At 41.5% G+C, this 15,710-nt stretch overlaps 1 protein-coding gene across 2 annotated transcripts in view; it reads right to left on the bottom strand.

Annotated features, from left to right (window-relative positions):
• The window catches only part of fbn1 (fibrillin 1), a 63,857-nt gene that overhangs the window by 1,943 nt on the left and 46,204 nt on the right, over positions 1-15,710 (bottom strand). For both annotated transcript variants that reach the window (XM_005746852.1, XM_005746853.1), the window contains 20 exons: positions 14,867-14,992; positions 14,669-14,785; positions 14,452-14,577; positions 14,237-14,356; positions 13,565-13,690; positions 9,947-10,099; positions 9,762-9,824; positions 9,550-9,669; positions 9,340-9,459; positions 9,135-9,257; positions 8,479-8,610; positions 8,267-8,392; positions 7,446-7,652; positions 4,126-4,251; positions 3,786-3,908; positions 3,180-3,296; positions 1,258-1,386; positions 1,038-1,157; positions 353-584; positions 104-275 (listed from right to left, as the gene is read on the bottom strand). In XM_005746852.1, the coding sequence (XP_005746909.1) occupies positions 104-275; positions 353-584; positions 1,038-1,157; positions 1,258-1,386; positions 3,180-3,296; positions 3,786-3,908; positions 4,126-4,251; positions 7,446-7,652; positions 8,267-8,392; positions 8,479-8,610; positions 9,135-9,257; positions 9,340-9,459; positions 9,550-9,669; positions 9,762-9,824; positions 9,947-10,099; positions 13,565-13,690; positions 14,237-14,356; positions 14,452-14,577; positions 14,669-14,785; positions 14,867-14,992 (2,678 nt within the window). The remainder of the gene's footprint in view (positions 1-103; positions 276-352; positions 585-1,037; positions 1,158-1,257; positions 1,387-3,179; positions 3,297-3,785; positions 3,909-4,125; positions 4,252-7,445; positions 7,653-8,266; positions 8,393-8,478; positions 8,611-9,134; positions 9,258-9,339; positions 9,460-9,549; positions 9,670-9,761; positions 9,825-9,946; positions 10,100-13,564; positions 13,691-14,236; positions 14,357-14,451; positions 14,578-14,668; positions 14,786-14,866; positions 14,993-15,710) is intronic.

Genomic DNA, 15,710 nt, shown 5'->3' with positions numbered 1-15,710 from the left:
AGTAGTGAAATATAAACATAGTGTCTCTTACAGAATCCATCAACTTTTCAAAACCTTCAATTTCTCTTAAAAATATACAGGGGACAGTGGGCTTCATACATACCTGCATGTCTTCCAGAGGATTTTCCTGTGTTGAGTTAATGCTGCGACGTTTGCGTCCCTTCTTGGGATAGCCATTGATTTTACATTCGTAGCAGGCCTCGGGTGAGAGGGAATTATCCTCCATTTCACTTCCCTGTCCAGGACTTGTGAAGCCCAAACCTGTGACGCAGTGTCTGAAAGCAAAAGTAAAGTCATCAGTAACCTATAAACACAGAGGAAACGTAACCACCGCAGTCGCTCGTTTACTTACCCTTGTCCTGCACGGAAGTACCCAGGTGGACATCCACATAAGTAGCCTCCATCCGTGTTTGAACAGCCAAACTTGCATGGGTTCTGGCTCGTGGAGCACTCGTTGACGTCCGTGCAGCCTCCGCTGGTCTGCTCGTAGTTAAAGCCGGTGGGGCAAAGGCAACGGAAACTCCCCAGGGTGTTGTGGCACGACGCTCCCCCGCAGATCTGGCTGTTCAGGCACTCGTTCTCATCTGGGTCACAGGAAGTTGACGGGAAGTAAACAAACACGGGGTCATTCCAGTTAAAAGAGACAAACAATACTGGGAAAGCCTGCAATGAATGTCGTAAATATGTGCAGACATTCAAACTAAAATTAGAGATTTAACTAACCACCACTTGTTTATTTGGCGGTGCACACATCAGGACACACACAGTACATATAATTGCTTTCTCGATAACTTAGCTATTCCTACTTATTTTACATACCAAATGCATTTTTGATGTTACCCTACCTTTTATTTGATTTTTTACCTACTTCAATCGTTCATTAGCACTAACACAATAAATTGAGAAGATTTTCTAATAAAATAGACTCTATTGGAGAACTTCAAGGCTATATGGTTGATATTTTAGCAACCTATTCATGAGGATGTTCCAAAATGAAAGAATTTTGGAACATCCTCATGGACAGCGGTATAACTTACCAACACACTGATTCCACTGATAGTGCTGCAGGTAGCCTTGGGGACAGCTGCACCTGTATCCACCTACTAAGTTCTGACAGCCATGCTGGCATCTGTGATTGCCGTCACACTCATCCATATCTGTCAAACGCACACACACACACACACAACACAAAATTACTCAGAGTCTTTTCCTGTGATTAATCAGCTGATGCTGGGTTGGAACAAATTGTTTTTAGACCTTCGCAGGTTTGTCCGCTAGGATCTAATGAGAATCCCCGCTGGCAATCGCAATTGAAGCTGCCTGGCGTGTTCTGGCAGACGCCACTGGAGCCGCACAGATTGGGGTCTGTTGCGCATTCATTGTTGTCTGCATGGACAAAAAGGGAAAGTTCAGACAAGGGTAAAACTGGAAACATGGCATAAAGGCTCATTACCCTGATTTGGACTTGCTGAGTCAATAAAAATTCATTCACAGTTGGCACCGGCCTCTAAAAATAGGTCAGGTTACTGTAAACTCTTGGTACAAACTGTCTTGATGTCTGAAAGGGGTTCAAGAATAAAATCCCTAATCAGCTGAACGAAGATCAGATCAGAAGTGGCAAAAACAAATATTTAAATTTGAATTCCTGACCTTGGGAATAAAAGAAAAGCCAGCGCTCGTTAACAAGAGTTTTCTGGGGGAAAAAAATGTAGAAGTGGGTGTTTGAGAAACAGGTTTGATTGTTGTGATTGGAATCTGTGTAAATCTGAACACAACGTTGAAATTCATGCTGGGAAACAGAGTAATCTCTAAATCTCAGCTTTTAAATGTGTTGTTATTTTTCACAGTTGGTTGAGATTTAGAAAGACTGCTAACACGTTTGCAGTTTAGCTTTCCATTTGAAGAAACAATCAGTGCGTGGGACATAATGCTAAAGCATAGCAGGATAGTCTACTTTGTCCCCCGGCAACCCAACTATGGGTTTCAAAGCTGATTTAAAGTGGACACGTTGTGATTTTCCTTACTGGTGTCAGTGGATGTAAAGTATTACAGTTGTGGATTCATGCTAAACACGGGTAGAGATTCACATAATAAAATCTGTGCATGTACAAGCAAACCGCATGTTAGTAAATGCTCAAACTGTTTTATTTACTCTTGTTTCTGTAAGATGTCAAGGACATTGGATATTCTTAATTTGGTCGGTGATTATAGCAGACACACCCACCCACTGTTTATGAGGGGCAGCCAATTACAGGAAAGATGGCTTAAAGGGAAAGGATCAAAATGGCTTGATTGAAAGAGGAGTCATTTAAAACAAAGATTGTGTCGACACGTGAAATGACACAAGCTAGTATAGCAGAGTTGAAGAACAAAAAAAATGATGGTGCTGGACATGCGCAAAATAGATGTGCTGGGAGAGAAGAAGAGTAGTATCTATAATATGTCTGGAAACGGCCACTACTTTCCCCACTGAACAGCTTGTTTGATGAGCATCCACCTTAGTGAATCACACATATGACTGAAATAAGGAAAAACAATTTAGGTCAACTTTGAAGCATATTTGGAATCTACAGCCAAATTACACTATCCTCCTATGACTCAGAGGTTCATTTTGTACCACTTTCTCTTAAATATTGGCAAACAGCGATCATAGTATGACTGGAACAACAGTTTTACGTCACAGTCATGTTTTTCCCAGCTCATTGCTCGTAGACTAACAGCACATCCACACCTGCTGTGTGCCATTTGGGTTACACTCTAAGAAAAGCCAAACCCGAGGATTCCCTGACACTGATTTGATGTGAGGTCTCGGGTGCCGTTTTATGGTCTGGAAAAAAGGCTTGGAGTTGTCATGGCGATCTACTGCAATGTTCCATAACAAGCATTGTTAAGCTGCCATGACTACAAACCAGACCGGCCTAATAAGATCAGTGTGATATCCGCCAGAGTCCATTAACATTTAATGGGTATATAAAGAAATAGACAAAACAGTGCTTCCCGTGTCTATTATGAGCTGGGCAGGATGACACTTTAAAAAATTCTTCTTTGAAAAGACCAACAGTCTGTGTGAAATCCTATTCAGACTACACAGGCAGTTTGATTAAAGACAATTCAGAATTTAAAGGGAAAAAATCACCGGATGTTGTATACGACTGTGTAGACTGTATATGTGTTTTTACCAATGCAGGCAGTGTGATGCTGGGTGAAGCCAGCAGGACATTTGCAGGTGAAGCCACCGATGGTGTTGACGCATAAGAACTGACAGTTGTGCTGTTTGGTCGAACACTCATCCAGATCTGTAAACAAGAACAACATAAAGAATGAATTTCCCAACTGAACCTATTTCATACTTCATAGTTAAGATACAGGGGTCGCAGTCATCTAAGACTACTACTTGCTCTACTGTATGTGGACTGCTCTTTTTCAAGCAAATTCCAGTCCTTCTACAGTCACTGACCTACAAATGAACTAGACACCGGAAACATAGAGGGGTACTGTAGAGGGGGAAGCTAAAACTATGGTAAATAAAGAACACTATGAGCACTATTTGTTTAGGCGTATAAACACGCCTGATAAACACAGATACAGAGAGATGCACTGTGTCAAAGGCAAAGGGCACACTTGCAGTGAGCATTTAAAATTGAGCATCTTAGGACAGCAAGCAGAACGCAGAATGTAGCAGCTCCAACCTGGAAACTAAATCAAGCATGAAAATCGCTGAACTCAAGTGATGTGACAACCATTGGGCTTAATTGCGGGCCTCTTTTGGTGCTTGTGCAAGTTACCTCTGCAGCTCTTTCCATCCTCCTGAAGGATGTATCCTCGGGGGCAGGAACAGAGGTACCCTCCCTCCGTGTTCTTACAGATAAAGTTACAAGGCTTTGGTGCCTGTATGCACTCATCCACATCTAGAGGGAGAGGCAGAATGATTCAAAATAAAGAAACAGATCCTGTAGCCAGAAATTCCATAAACAGAGATCATGAGAAAGACAGACCCGAGCTGCATTTTTCATAGGAGTGGTGTGGGAAGTCCACCCACATAGTTTGGGTTCTTTACTAGACAGCAGGAATGAGAACGAGAGGTTTCAATTCCGTGTAAACACTGGAGGTGAATTTAAGCCTTACCCACACACTGCGTGCCAGTGATGTCAGCAGTGTAGCCAGGTTTGCAGATGCAACTGTAGGAGCCCAGACTGTTGATACACTGACCATTCCTGCACAAGTTCCCCATCACACGGCACTCATCGATATCTGGACAGAAATGAGAAACGCCAGCTTACTTCAAGTTAGTTCAAGATTTGGTTTCTTTCAGATTTTGACAATAATTACATATCAAAAGACCGAATAGTTCCACAAAAGTTGGAGGAAATATCTGTTATGCGTTCTTTTATGCACCATCAATTAAAAAATGTATTTCGGGTATAAAATCACTGATCTTACAAATTTTGTTAACCAGAAAAAAAGTTACCGGTAATGCTTTGCAAGTGATGTCAACACAGATAACAACAACCATTTTATATTATTTAACCTTCACTACTCATAATTGTCTGGTTTCTGGTTTACATACACGCAATGGCAGTTTTAGAAAAATTAATCACTGGCCCCATTTTTAGGGCCTCAACTCATCGTATTGTGTTTTTTGCACTATTTTGCAGCGTTTGAGTTAGAGATGGACCAATCCGATATTACGTATCGGTATCGGTCCGATACTGATGTAAATTACTGGATCGGATATCAGAGAGAAATAAAAAATGTAATCCGATCCATTAAATATAAAAAAAAAAAAGCACCTCACAAAACTTGCGACATGGCGTAACTCGGCTCATAACCGTAGCACGTCGGAGCAGTGTGCTCACGTGATAGAGCGGCTGTGTGTATTTGTAGCCTCGCTACCAAACTAGCATTTCATCTCCGAGGAAGTGATCCCAGAGAGAAGTAAAGCAAGTGTGTGAGTTCATCGCTGAATGTTTGTAAAGCATTCCAGCGTTAAGCTTAACAACTGATATATGGAGCGACTGCCTCTTCTCCCTCTCCTGCTGCTACTTCAATCTTGAAACTGATCAATGATCAGCTGATCGGCTTTTCTGTCGCGAGTCCGTCTCTCTTCTTTGTTTTTGGCCCACTTTGCACCAGAAAGAGGAAACCAGCGGCTGAGCAACAGCAGCACGTTTAACCTTGATAAGCTGTTGTTAGAATTGATTTAATATTACTTTCTACTCGAGGATCTTTTTCTACGTAGCTGACGGCTGGTAACTGTGCAGGGGCGGATCTAGCGAAGTTTAACCAGGGGGGCCGATAGGGCATTAACAGGGAAAAGGGGGGCACAAAGACATACACTTCTTTCTTATTGTCATTTAAAATGTCTAGCTTTTAATAAATAATTATCTGAATCTTACACCCAAAGTTTTAATCTGAAGTAAAATATATAGAAGTCCATTACTGTATATAGTAACTGTTAAGTCTAATATACCCTAGTAAGCTATATTACTTTTTCCTTTGGGAAGGTACCATCTGTGCAGTCTGCAGTTCTGTTGAAGAAAGATGTTGAATCTATTTAATTATTTTTGAAAATTAATTTATTTCTGTGCATTTTTTTACCACACTGCATCAAATTAAAGTTGATTACGCCGATTGAGCATCATGAGGTGGGGGGTGGTTCCCTATTTTTTTTTGTTGGGAGTTTACAACCCTATTAGTTAGGTTGCTTAATATTTCTAAGTACTATTTAAAACACCAGAATAGGGAGGATGGAGTAGGTTTAAGTTTATTAGATTGTTCAGTATTGCTGAACTATGAAATATTTTGGGTGCAGTGTATTTTTACATACAGGTATAACAGAATAGCTTTAGTGTCGTTGTTTATTTAAACTTGAGTATGAACTTACACAAAATGCAGCAAGATATTAAAAAAACAGTTTTATTGATTAAAAAACACACTATTCATATCGGTACCGGCAGATATCCAAATTTATGATATCGGTATCGGTATCAGACATAAAAAAGTGGTATCGTGCCATCTCTAGTTTGAGTGCGTGTGTGTAATTCTTTATGTCTGTAAACACGATAGCTTGAAAAGTTTTGAATGACTTCTGATAAAACTTGTAGGAGTGTAGAATGGGATCATGTTAACAGTCTATTAAAATTTGGCTTACAACTACCAAGGTCGTCAAGGCCAAGTTCACAATTTACTGGTTGAAAATTGACAGAAAGGCTTATAACTTAGAAACAATGATCACTGACCTTGTCATTGTTATCTGTATTGACCAAATACAGACATATAGGGAATGATTAAAATAATGCTGCTTTTGTGCCTTGTAATGTCAAGGGAGTTCAGCGAGGGAGGAACTGCCTGCTGGCATATACTCACACCAACAGGGATACTTAATGCAAAAGCAGATAAAAAGATACATAGTGTTTATTTTCATCGATTGATGTTTGATTACTATTTTCTCTGGACTGAAAAACTGAGTCAAAGTGTCAAAAAGTTCCTCTGTTAGACCATTTGAGGCTGCAAAACGGAGTCAGTCCCCTTTGTCTTGTGTTAAAATGCCTAAAATTAGAATTGGGGGAAAACACACACACACACACATTTAGCACCTGGTACAAAAAAAGAATCTGTCATAGATAATTTTCTACTCTGTGCTCACTGAATGGGGTGTGAATTTAGTGATAATCTACTTGTTTAGATTGTATTAAGACTCAAAGTTAAGCTTTATTAAGCCCATGTCCATTGTGATTGATAGGTGGTTGCCAACATAAACTGCTGTAAGCGGAAGCTTTCTGCTAGGCTTCACCTCAGCTAATTATAGTCACTTAAACGCCGAACCATGTTTGTGGTTTTCAATGTGGAAATCACAGAGTAACTATAAACCACAGAGTAATATTTCAAAAAAAAATCACCAATCTCCTTGGTAACTGAAGGAAAAAATGGCACAATAGTGTGTTTATTCACCGCAGTGTGTGTTGTGTAGTTAAATATCTCTGATTACATTCCCCTGATCTTCTTCACCACAAAAATTGGTTCATTTTCAGAAGGACATCAAATCAGTGTCTTCATATTTTAATAAAAATACAGATATTTGGTGGCAGTAAAGTGATAACTGTATAGCACGAGGAACAGATGGGCTATACAGCTGTGTTGATGTTTTACCTTTTGGATGTTTTTTTTTTTAATTCAACTATCTTTCAAATGATGATTGTTTATTGTTTGGCTAACTGCACAAAGTGTCCTAGAAGTTAGTGCTTCAGCTTTGGTGAGTGAAAATCTAGCATTTTAAGCGCTAATTAGAAGGTGTCTGTGTCTGTTTACAGTCGATGAACCTTGCTAGAAAAGCTAGTTAGAACTAGCTAATAACTTCACAGTGTCATCCAAATCCGGTGACTTCCAGCTCAACGCTTCTGAATTGTAGAAGGTAAATGTGGATTACTAAATACTCATTAAGCTACCTCTTCCATCAGTGGTGTACCCAGGTCCCAGAGGACACATCTTCTTGTACTGGGTCGTCCCTGGCAGGGGACAGAGCTCACAGTTGTTACCCCATCCTCTGCCCCCATCACAGCAACACTCCGACTTGGTCACTGGGACCCTGTTAGTAGAAGTCATCTGACACAGAGTGGTCAGAACCTCGGTGAAGCAGACGCCTTCACGGTTATCTGCAGGGTGAGAGAGACACACACACAGAAAGGATCGTGAGAGCGAGACAATAACAGCAAGCAGACCAAACCACCCAGACAGGGCCTGGCCTCACACAGCAGACATAAATAGATAAGCCACACTGCTATATCACTACTGTCTGTAAGGAGGAAGATAGCCATACAGTTACAAAGTCCCACTGGAGGTTTTCTCACCATGCTCAACACATAACAGCTATCCAGAGCTATACTATATATTTAGACTAGGAAGAAAGGCTTTGAGCAGTATTTCCTTGCTTCCTCCTCTGCTGATAGTAACAGACCCTTGTTTATTTTAGGAAGATTTGGACACCATCATGGTAAAGTTCAATTCCCATGGAAGCATTAAATTCAGCTTCAGCATCTGTTCTTCCAAAACACATACAGCACATTAATGTCTAAATTATTTATATTGTTAAACTATTAAGTAGCATGGATGATTTTTAATCAATTACTGTCTCTGTGGCTAGACACTGCAAACACTTGTTTTAATTATGTACTCCTAATCTCATCTATCTGGCAGCAAATTAAAGATAATGGGGTTCTCTTCTGATGATAACCTTACAGCCTTTTTAAAGTGATGACAGTGTACATACCAATACATTCTGTCTGAGTGGGGTTGGGAATGAATCCTTGGTCACATCTGCATCGGTAACTTCCGACAGTGTTCTCACAACGGCCGTTCTTACAGATACCCGGTTTGGCCGTGCACTCATTCAGATCTAAAGCAGACAGACACACAGTGTAAAGAGGCATACTATATTAAATGTACTCAAGGTAAAACCACCTACGACACCATGATAATTACCCATGCAGCCCTCTCCACTGGGCAGCCGTGTGTATCCAGGTGCACAGATACATATATATGTACCAATCAGGTTCTTGCAGGTCATGCCTCTGCTGTCACAGTCATCTATACCATCTGCACACTCATCTTGGTCTGGAAGACAAACACCATAGTAAGAGTAATTGGATGCAAACGCCTCAAGAAGCCCACGTGCATTCATGCCTGTGCAACAGGTGACGTAACACAGACACTCAGACAAAGTACGCCAGAGTTTAATCTAACCACTAAATCCAACACTGAGCTTTGGATTGATAACAGGGTTGTAGTGGGGTAGTTGGTGGTCTGTTTGGAGCTGTAATGTAAACAGTGACGTTATAGACACTGACATGTTCCTCCTGACTCACCGCTTCCCTCCAAATACAACTGTTGCTATGGCGTGCGAGGTATATGAGAGATCAGAGGTGTAAACAGAGACTCGGTGGGTTACAGTTGTCAGAGTGATTTAAGTTCACCCCAGACAGAGAACCCTTGAGGATCTCACAGAAACAGTGCGAGAGTGCGTTATGTAACTTTATGGAAGGTGCTGGCATGGCTTTTTGTGAGAATTTCTACCAGAGCTTTCCCGTTAATGGACCTGCGAACTCTGACTACACGGGTGAGTCATTTTACTGTTATACCTTTACACATCCTCCTGTCCTCCCGCAGCACGTAGCCTGTTGGGCATTTACACTCGTACGAACCCACTACATTAACACAGCGGAAGGCGCACAGCAGAGGATTCTGGGCGCACTCGTTGATGTCTGGACCGGAAACAGAAAAACCACAAGTTACACATAAAGACACCCATGACCTAAACGGGGGCTCAGATACAGCTTCGGATACCTTCGCAGGTCATCATTGGCCCAGGCTCAAAGCCGTCATCGCACGCACACTCAAATCCCCCAATAACATTAGTGCATGTGCCGTTTCCACAGGGATTTCCAATGTCGCACTCATTAGTGTCTGTGTTGAAGAAAAAAAACGAAAAAAGCGACTCAGAATGACTAAAAGAGCAATCAGGAGGATAAGAAAAAAGAAAATGACCTGACTGACCTTCACATCTGACTCCACTAATGTCAAGGCGGTATCCCATGGGACATTCACAGCGGAAAGAGCCGTCCGTGTTAATGCACTGGCCATTAACACAAGGATTATTGATGCATTCATCAATATCTACAATCAGAAATGTCAACACAGATTGAAATTAAATGCCACAACCATAACAGAGATATTGAAAAATGCAGATTTATTATCAGCCTATTTACCTTTTGGATGTTCATCTGGCCCACGTTGATATCCCTCGTTAGGGCAGAGATCGCGATACCCCTCTGGAACCGTCAGATGTCAAAAGTCATCAAACGTTTTGATCATGAGCTTACATGAATATGAGCGGTTTCTCACGTCTATGTGTTTTGCGCAGTAGTGTCTGTTTTATGTGTAGAATACACACCCTGTCCTTTGATGGGGCAGATTTCACAGGGGTCTCCCCAGCCTTGACCTGGCATGCCGATGCAACAGCACACTTCCTTGGTAGTGTTTTGAGGTTTTGGAGCCTGACAGCGCCCATTTTCAAACTTGGTATAGCAGTAGTTCACACGGACATCTATGGGATAACACACATAGAGAAGGCAAGAACAGTGAATGGTGATAAACAGATGGATGAAATATCTAGAACGCAATGTTGTCAAGATAATCTATATCAAGTCAGGATCCTGTCTGGCTTGTTTTGGCAGAGGACAACTGGTTCTGAAAATCTAAAACCGTTCAGATAACTCGAGAAGCTATTTGACAACCGTAAAGATTGTAAGAAAAGTTTGTTGCCTCTGAATAATTCAATAAATCAGTAAATCCATAGCTGGTTGGTTCACTATAGTCTCAGCCTGAAGAAGAAGATTCCCAGGCACAAAGATTATTTGATTAAGGCAAATATGACAAAACTCTGTTTTTTCAAACAACTCAAATTTTTTCGTGCTTTCTCAAACTGGGGTCTTGAGTCGTTATGGCAAGTTAATCACTGTGATCACCATCTTCCTGATTGTTTGTTTCTGTTGTTGGTTTCAGTCTCCTTTCATTTTCTGGAAGCTTTGCCACAAACAATTGGCTGTAACAGACAAAAGAGCTTGAGAATCAAAAATCCACATGAATGAATAATGAGCAGGCTTAGTCCGAAAATCATCCGTGACATTTCGGGAAAAGTTTGGAAAACAATCAGTCATGAGGTTCAAAAGTTACGCGCATAAATGGTCTGAGCTTGAGCAATTGGTGGTGCCAGAGTGCTCAAGGGCAAGACATGAAACTAACACAAAAGAATGAAGAAACTATTCCTAATCAGTGTGGCAGAATCCTACGTTTTTACATGAAAAATATGAAGAAGAAAATGAAAAAGAAGGAAGCTTCATTTCGGGCCCCTAAACAACAACCATGTTAAAGGTTCAGAATTAGAAACAGCTGAAGTATTATGTATTCTGCGGCCACAATGTAAAAGCTGTAAAGTCTTACGTAGTGCTTGTACCTGCGACTTGATTATTACGTCAGTGTACAAAACAGGACCTCGATATGAGAAAAAGTGTTCTTGTTTTCAACCATTTTTTAATTGTACAGACTGAAGTTGCATAATTATTTCCACTCACCAATCTGTGTGTGTCTGGTTACTCCAGGACTAAGCAGCCCCTTACTTGTAATAGGAAGCATATGGTTTCGCTCTCCTGCTAACAATGGCCTTCAGTGAACTCAACACAAATAAGCTTTCTGACCACCATAGATCACTCACACACCTGGCTCAGGAGCAAAGATCACATACATGAACACCTGGTGCTGTGGGGAGAATGTCAAAGAGTGTCACATTACTTTCCTCCATGAAACGGATTTGTCAGCCTCTCCGCGAAAGAGATTGATGGAGCTCTGTGCACAGCCCCTTGCAAGTATATGTACACATATGCACGGGTGCATTGGAATCTCCAAGTGCATATCTCCTTCATATTTTGCATTTTATAAAAGGAAAATTGTGAAATAAAGAAATTTTCTAAATAAACAAGAGAGTCGCCTGATAAAAAAAAAAAAAAAAGCTTTTAAATAAATCAACTCTTGGCTAACAATGACAGCAGGGACAACGATCTGAAGTGTGGTGACAAATATTTAATAGTTATAATTATGTTCATTTGCAAAACCACTGAAGCATTATAATTTAAAACGTATCATTAATTGGCGAGCGCTGGTGGCCAAGTGGTTAAGACACATACCAAATACTGCAAATGCAACTCCCCTAATCACTGAAATGGTTCCATCCAAGGACTAATCATGCGTGTCATCACCCTCCTATTCTCTCTTTCTGTTTTCCTACCAGTATCGATTATTGCGACGCCAGAAAAAACATGAAATTCACAGCCTCTTTCTTCACCACATTTGGTGAATGATTCTGTTACCAAAGAATGTTAAACAAACATCCTGCTAATAGAGAAACTACTGATATCCTTCACACTATCTCGACATTTGTTCTTTCAAGCCACTTTAAACTTGTGAGGCTCGTTTCTGGGAATGTTACTAACTGCAGTGCTGAAGCTGAGTTTGTTTTGATGGGTGGCCTCATTTTCTTTCCCTGTTTCCAGGCAATCAATAGACGCCAATGGGAATGGCATCAAAAGCATCACTGTGGCACCTATGCTGTCACAATATCTGTCACAAATGATTATACATACAGATTAAATTTAGAACTGCACAGAGCACAGTGACAGTGATCACTAATAAATCATTGATGTCAAAGAACCTCAGTGACCATCAGCGATGCACAAAATCACAACAACAGTCACCTCGAGTCGCTCTATACTGCAAGATAATCGCTAAAATAATACAGAGAAAACCCAAACAATCAGACGACCCCCTTGGCAACAGTGGGAAAGAGAAACTCCTTTTGACAGGAAGAAACCTCCCGACAGAACCAGGATCAGGGAGGGGCAGCCATCTGCCACGATGGGTTAGGGTGAGGGGAGGGAGCCAGGAAAAAGACACACTGTGGAAGAGAGCTAGAGATTAATAACAAATAATTATTAAAGTCAAAGCGGAGTTTGAAAACAAATAGTGAGTTAAAAAGAAACACTCGGTGCATCACGGGAAGCCCCCAGCAGCCTAGGCCGACTGCAGCCTATCAAAGGGAGCTAGTTCAGGGTCACCTGACCCTAAAAGCTTCATCAAAAAGGAAAGTTTTTGGATGTGAGTAGAAGGATTTTAAACTTGTTTTTAGATTTAACTTTCTACTCGTTCTTGTCCCCGTCAGTACTCTCTCTGCTATTGCATACGCAGGCTACATAACTCTTCTTAACTTGTGCTGCTTTAACACTATATTGCATAATGCCATAATCCCTTTTGTGGCCGAGAACTACGTCTTCATTCATTATTGTAGCATTCATGTAAAATACAGATGTCACGGAGGAGAGCGGTTAGCACAAATAAATTTAGGCTTTGCGGTCAAATCTAAATATGTAGATCTATTCCAGTCTGCTAAATTATGAAGAGTATAATCTAAAATAAAACAATGTTATTCCTCAATGTGTTAAAGGGCTGTTTTGGGTTATGCAGCTATAGAAACTATACATGCATTTTGGAAATCTCACCATCATCAGTGTTTTCTCAGTAATACACACAAACCACAAACTAATTTACTGCCAGTGTTACTCACTTTCCACCAAACTCCTCCTGTTTATCCCCTAACCTTCAGTCGAACGCTTCTGGTGATGTCATCACTTCAGTGTTTGGAGAGGGAACTCCCTAGCAGAGGACTCAGCGCACCCCCACCCAATCCAAAATACACACATATACTGTATAAACACACACACACAAGTGAGGAAATGGAAAAGTGATCTGTTCAGAGCCACCCTTGGCCTTGTTGAGGCAGCAGCAGCAGAACCAGCTGGAACACAGTGTGCTATCATGAAAGAGCAGGAAAAGCCGGACACCACTGGCTGCTGCTTAGTCTCCACTAGTGCTCACTTTTCACTGTAAAAGCAAACGCATGCTATAATTTCATAGCTTCTTTTCCCATCCTTCTCACTCCCACACGTGCACACGCAGTTACCTATACATCTCCGTCCAGACGCAGAGAGCTGGAAGCCTTCAGGGCACAAGCAGGTGAAGCTTCCTTGAGTGTTAGAGCAGGTTCCATACTGACAGATCTCAGGTGACTGGGCGCACTCATCGGTGTCTGACGTAAAAGAGAGAAACAACATTGTGAACCTCATTAAATGACATTTCCAGTTGTTTAAACCATTAGAAGCATTCCAGTTTCCAGTATGTCACTGCACATCTAAATGTCAGTGTAATCTCGCACGTGAATAATTGCACGAAGGCAGTTGCCTCACTGTTACATGTTCACTTATCACAATAACCAGCTGCTGTGGCTGCTTCTGATGCTGAGAATTCATAGCTGTTCCTCCCTTCGTCTTGGAACTCAGCACAAAGCAGGAATGTATTGAAGTCTCCGGAATATCTCCCCATCAGCCCCACTATACAAACAATCCATGTTTTTTGGCTCAGCCTTATTCTCACATGTGAAAGGAAGAAAAAGGGGGTCTGACGACGCTTCCCCTCCTCTGGTGCACTCCAGTAGAGCTGATCTAAGCTAGTCTAAGTTAGATGTTAGCAGAAATTCACCTCTATGTGCATTTTATTGCTTCAGTAATTCTTGTTTTTCACCTCTCAGTTTTTTTTAAACCACAACACGGAATGAATGGGATTTATGACGCTCTACCTTCACAGGTTTCCTCATGAAGGTGGTAGCCAGGTGGGCAGATACACCTGTAAGAACCATCCAAATTCAGGCAAGTTCCTGCACCACATGTGCCTGGATTCACTGCACATTCATTAATATCTGAAGAAAAGGGATGATATAAATGTACATATTATAGAACATATCAATATCATAATTAGATCACTATAAAAAAAGGACAAACAGCATTTCCTTACCTCCACACAGTCTGCCGTCTAAAGTGAGCTCATAGCCATCATTGCACACACAGAGGAATGTGCCCACTGTGTTGACACACTGCCCGTTTCGACACAAGCCCCTCTGCGTCGCACACTCATCGACATCTGCTCGGCACACAGGCAACACAACAGTTAACACAGATGCTATGGCTCTTCTTCTTTTTCACTTTTTCTTTACTCACGTCCACACACGCACCTATGCAGTCGCTGTTGTGCGAGTTTTGAAAGCCAGGATAGCAGAGACAGTTGTAGGAGCCTACGGTGTTCTTGCAGGTCCCGTTTCCACAGGGCTGTCTCTCACACTCGTCCACGTCTGAAACCAGAGAGCAGCGTCACAGTTTTATCACCTGGCAGAGGAACACCGGTGAGACTGATGGGAAGTAGCACAGCTTACCGACACACATCGACAGGTCCCGAGTTGCTTTGAAGCCATTGGGGCAGACGCAGCGATAGCTCCCCAGTGTGTCAATGCAATGGCCTGGATTGCATATACCGGGGTTCTCGTCGCACTCGTTACGGTCTGAGACAAAAGAGAAAAACAAATGTCACACTTTGGATCCATATTCAAATAGTATTTAGATATTTTATCCTCAAACAGTTACTAAAATTCATATATTTCTTCATAATACATGAAACTGACCAAACATTCTTTTGCACTATAACTCAATAATTAGACTGCATGAGGCCAGTGTAACATCATCAAGTGCAGCCTGAGCGTGTCTGGGTGTTAGGACTTGCATGAAAAGCAGGAAGCAAAACAGGATGCCGGCATAACATTCACTTATCGTTTAGGACTCTCCAGACTGACAGCAACATGATTTAGATATGCTGTAGCACATGTTCAGCAGCTCAACACCTGCTTCACATTCTCTCCTCCTTAATAACAAGCCCACCATGAAGAATTCAGTCTCAGGCTGACTGTAACTGTGCTGCCTCTTTGTGTGCTTTATCTCTGGCAAATAACTGGCCAGAATGTGCACTTCAAAGAGTTTCGCATAACTGCATTTGATAAAGCTGGAAGAAGTGAGACAGCGTTAGCGTGAGGCCACAGAAAGACCCTGTTAGTTAGCATCTTTCTCAAGGGAATGACAGAGAGATTTCTGGCTGCTCTTTTTTGGCTAATGTTTTCTATCATTCTATCCATCTGTCCACTAATTTTGTCTCCATTTTATGCCATTACAGGAGACGACTAAACTGGAGGCTGATTATACAACTGCAGTGTAATTCGAGTGCATCCT

This window comes from Pundamilia nyererei, unplaced genomic scaffold, assembly GCF_000239375.1.
Source record: "Pundamilia nyererei isolate P.nyererei 1_Seehausen unplaced genomic scaffold, PunNye1.0 scaffold00184, whole genome shotgun sequence".
NCBI classification, from domain to species: domain Eukaryota; kingdom Metazoa; phylum Chordata; class Actinopteri; order Cichliformes; family Cichlidae; genus Pundamilia; species Pundamilia nyererei.
Note: the sequence above shows the minus strand (reverse complement) of the source record. Positions and strands in the feature narration are given on the sequence as shown.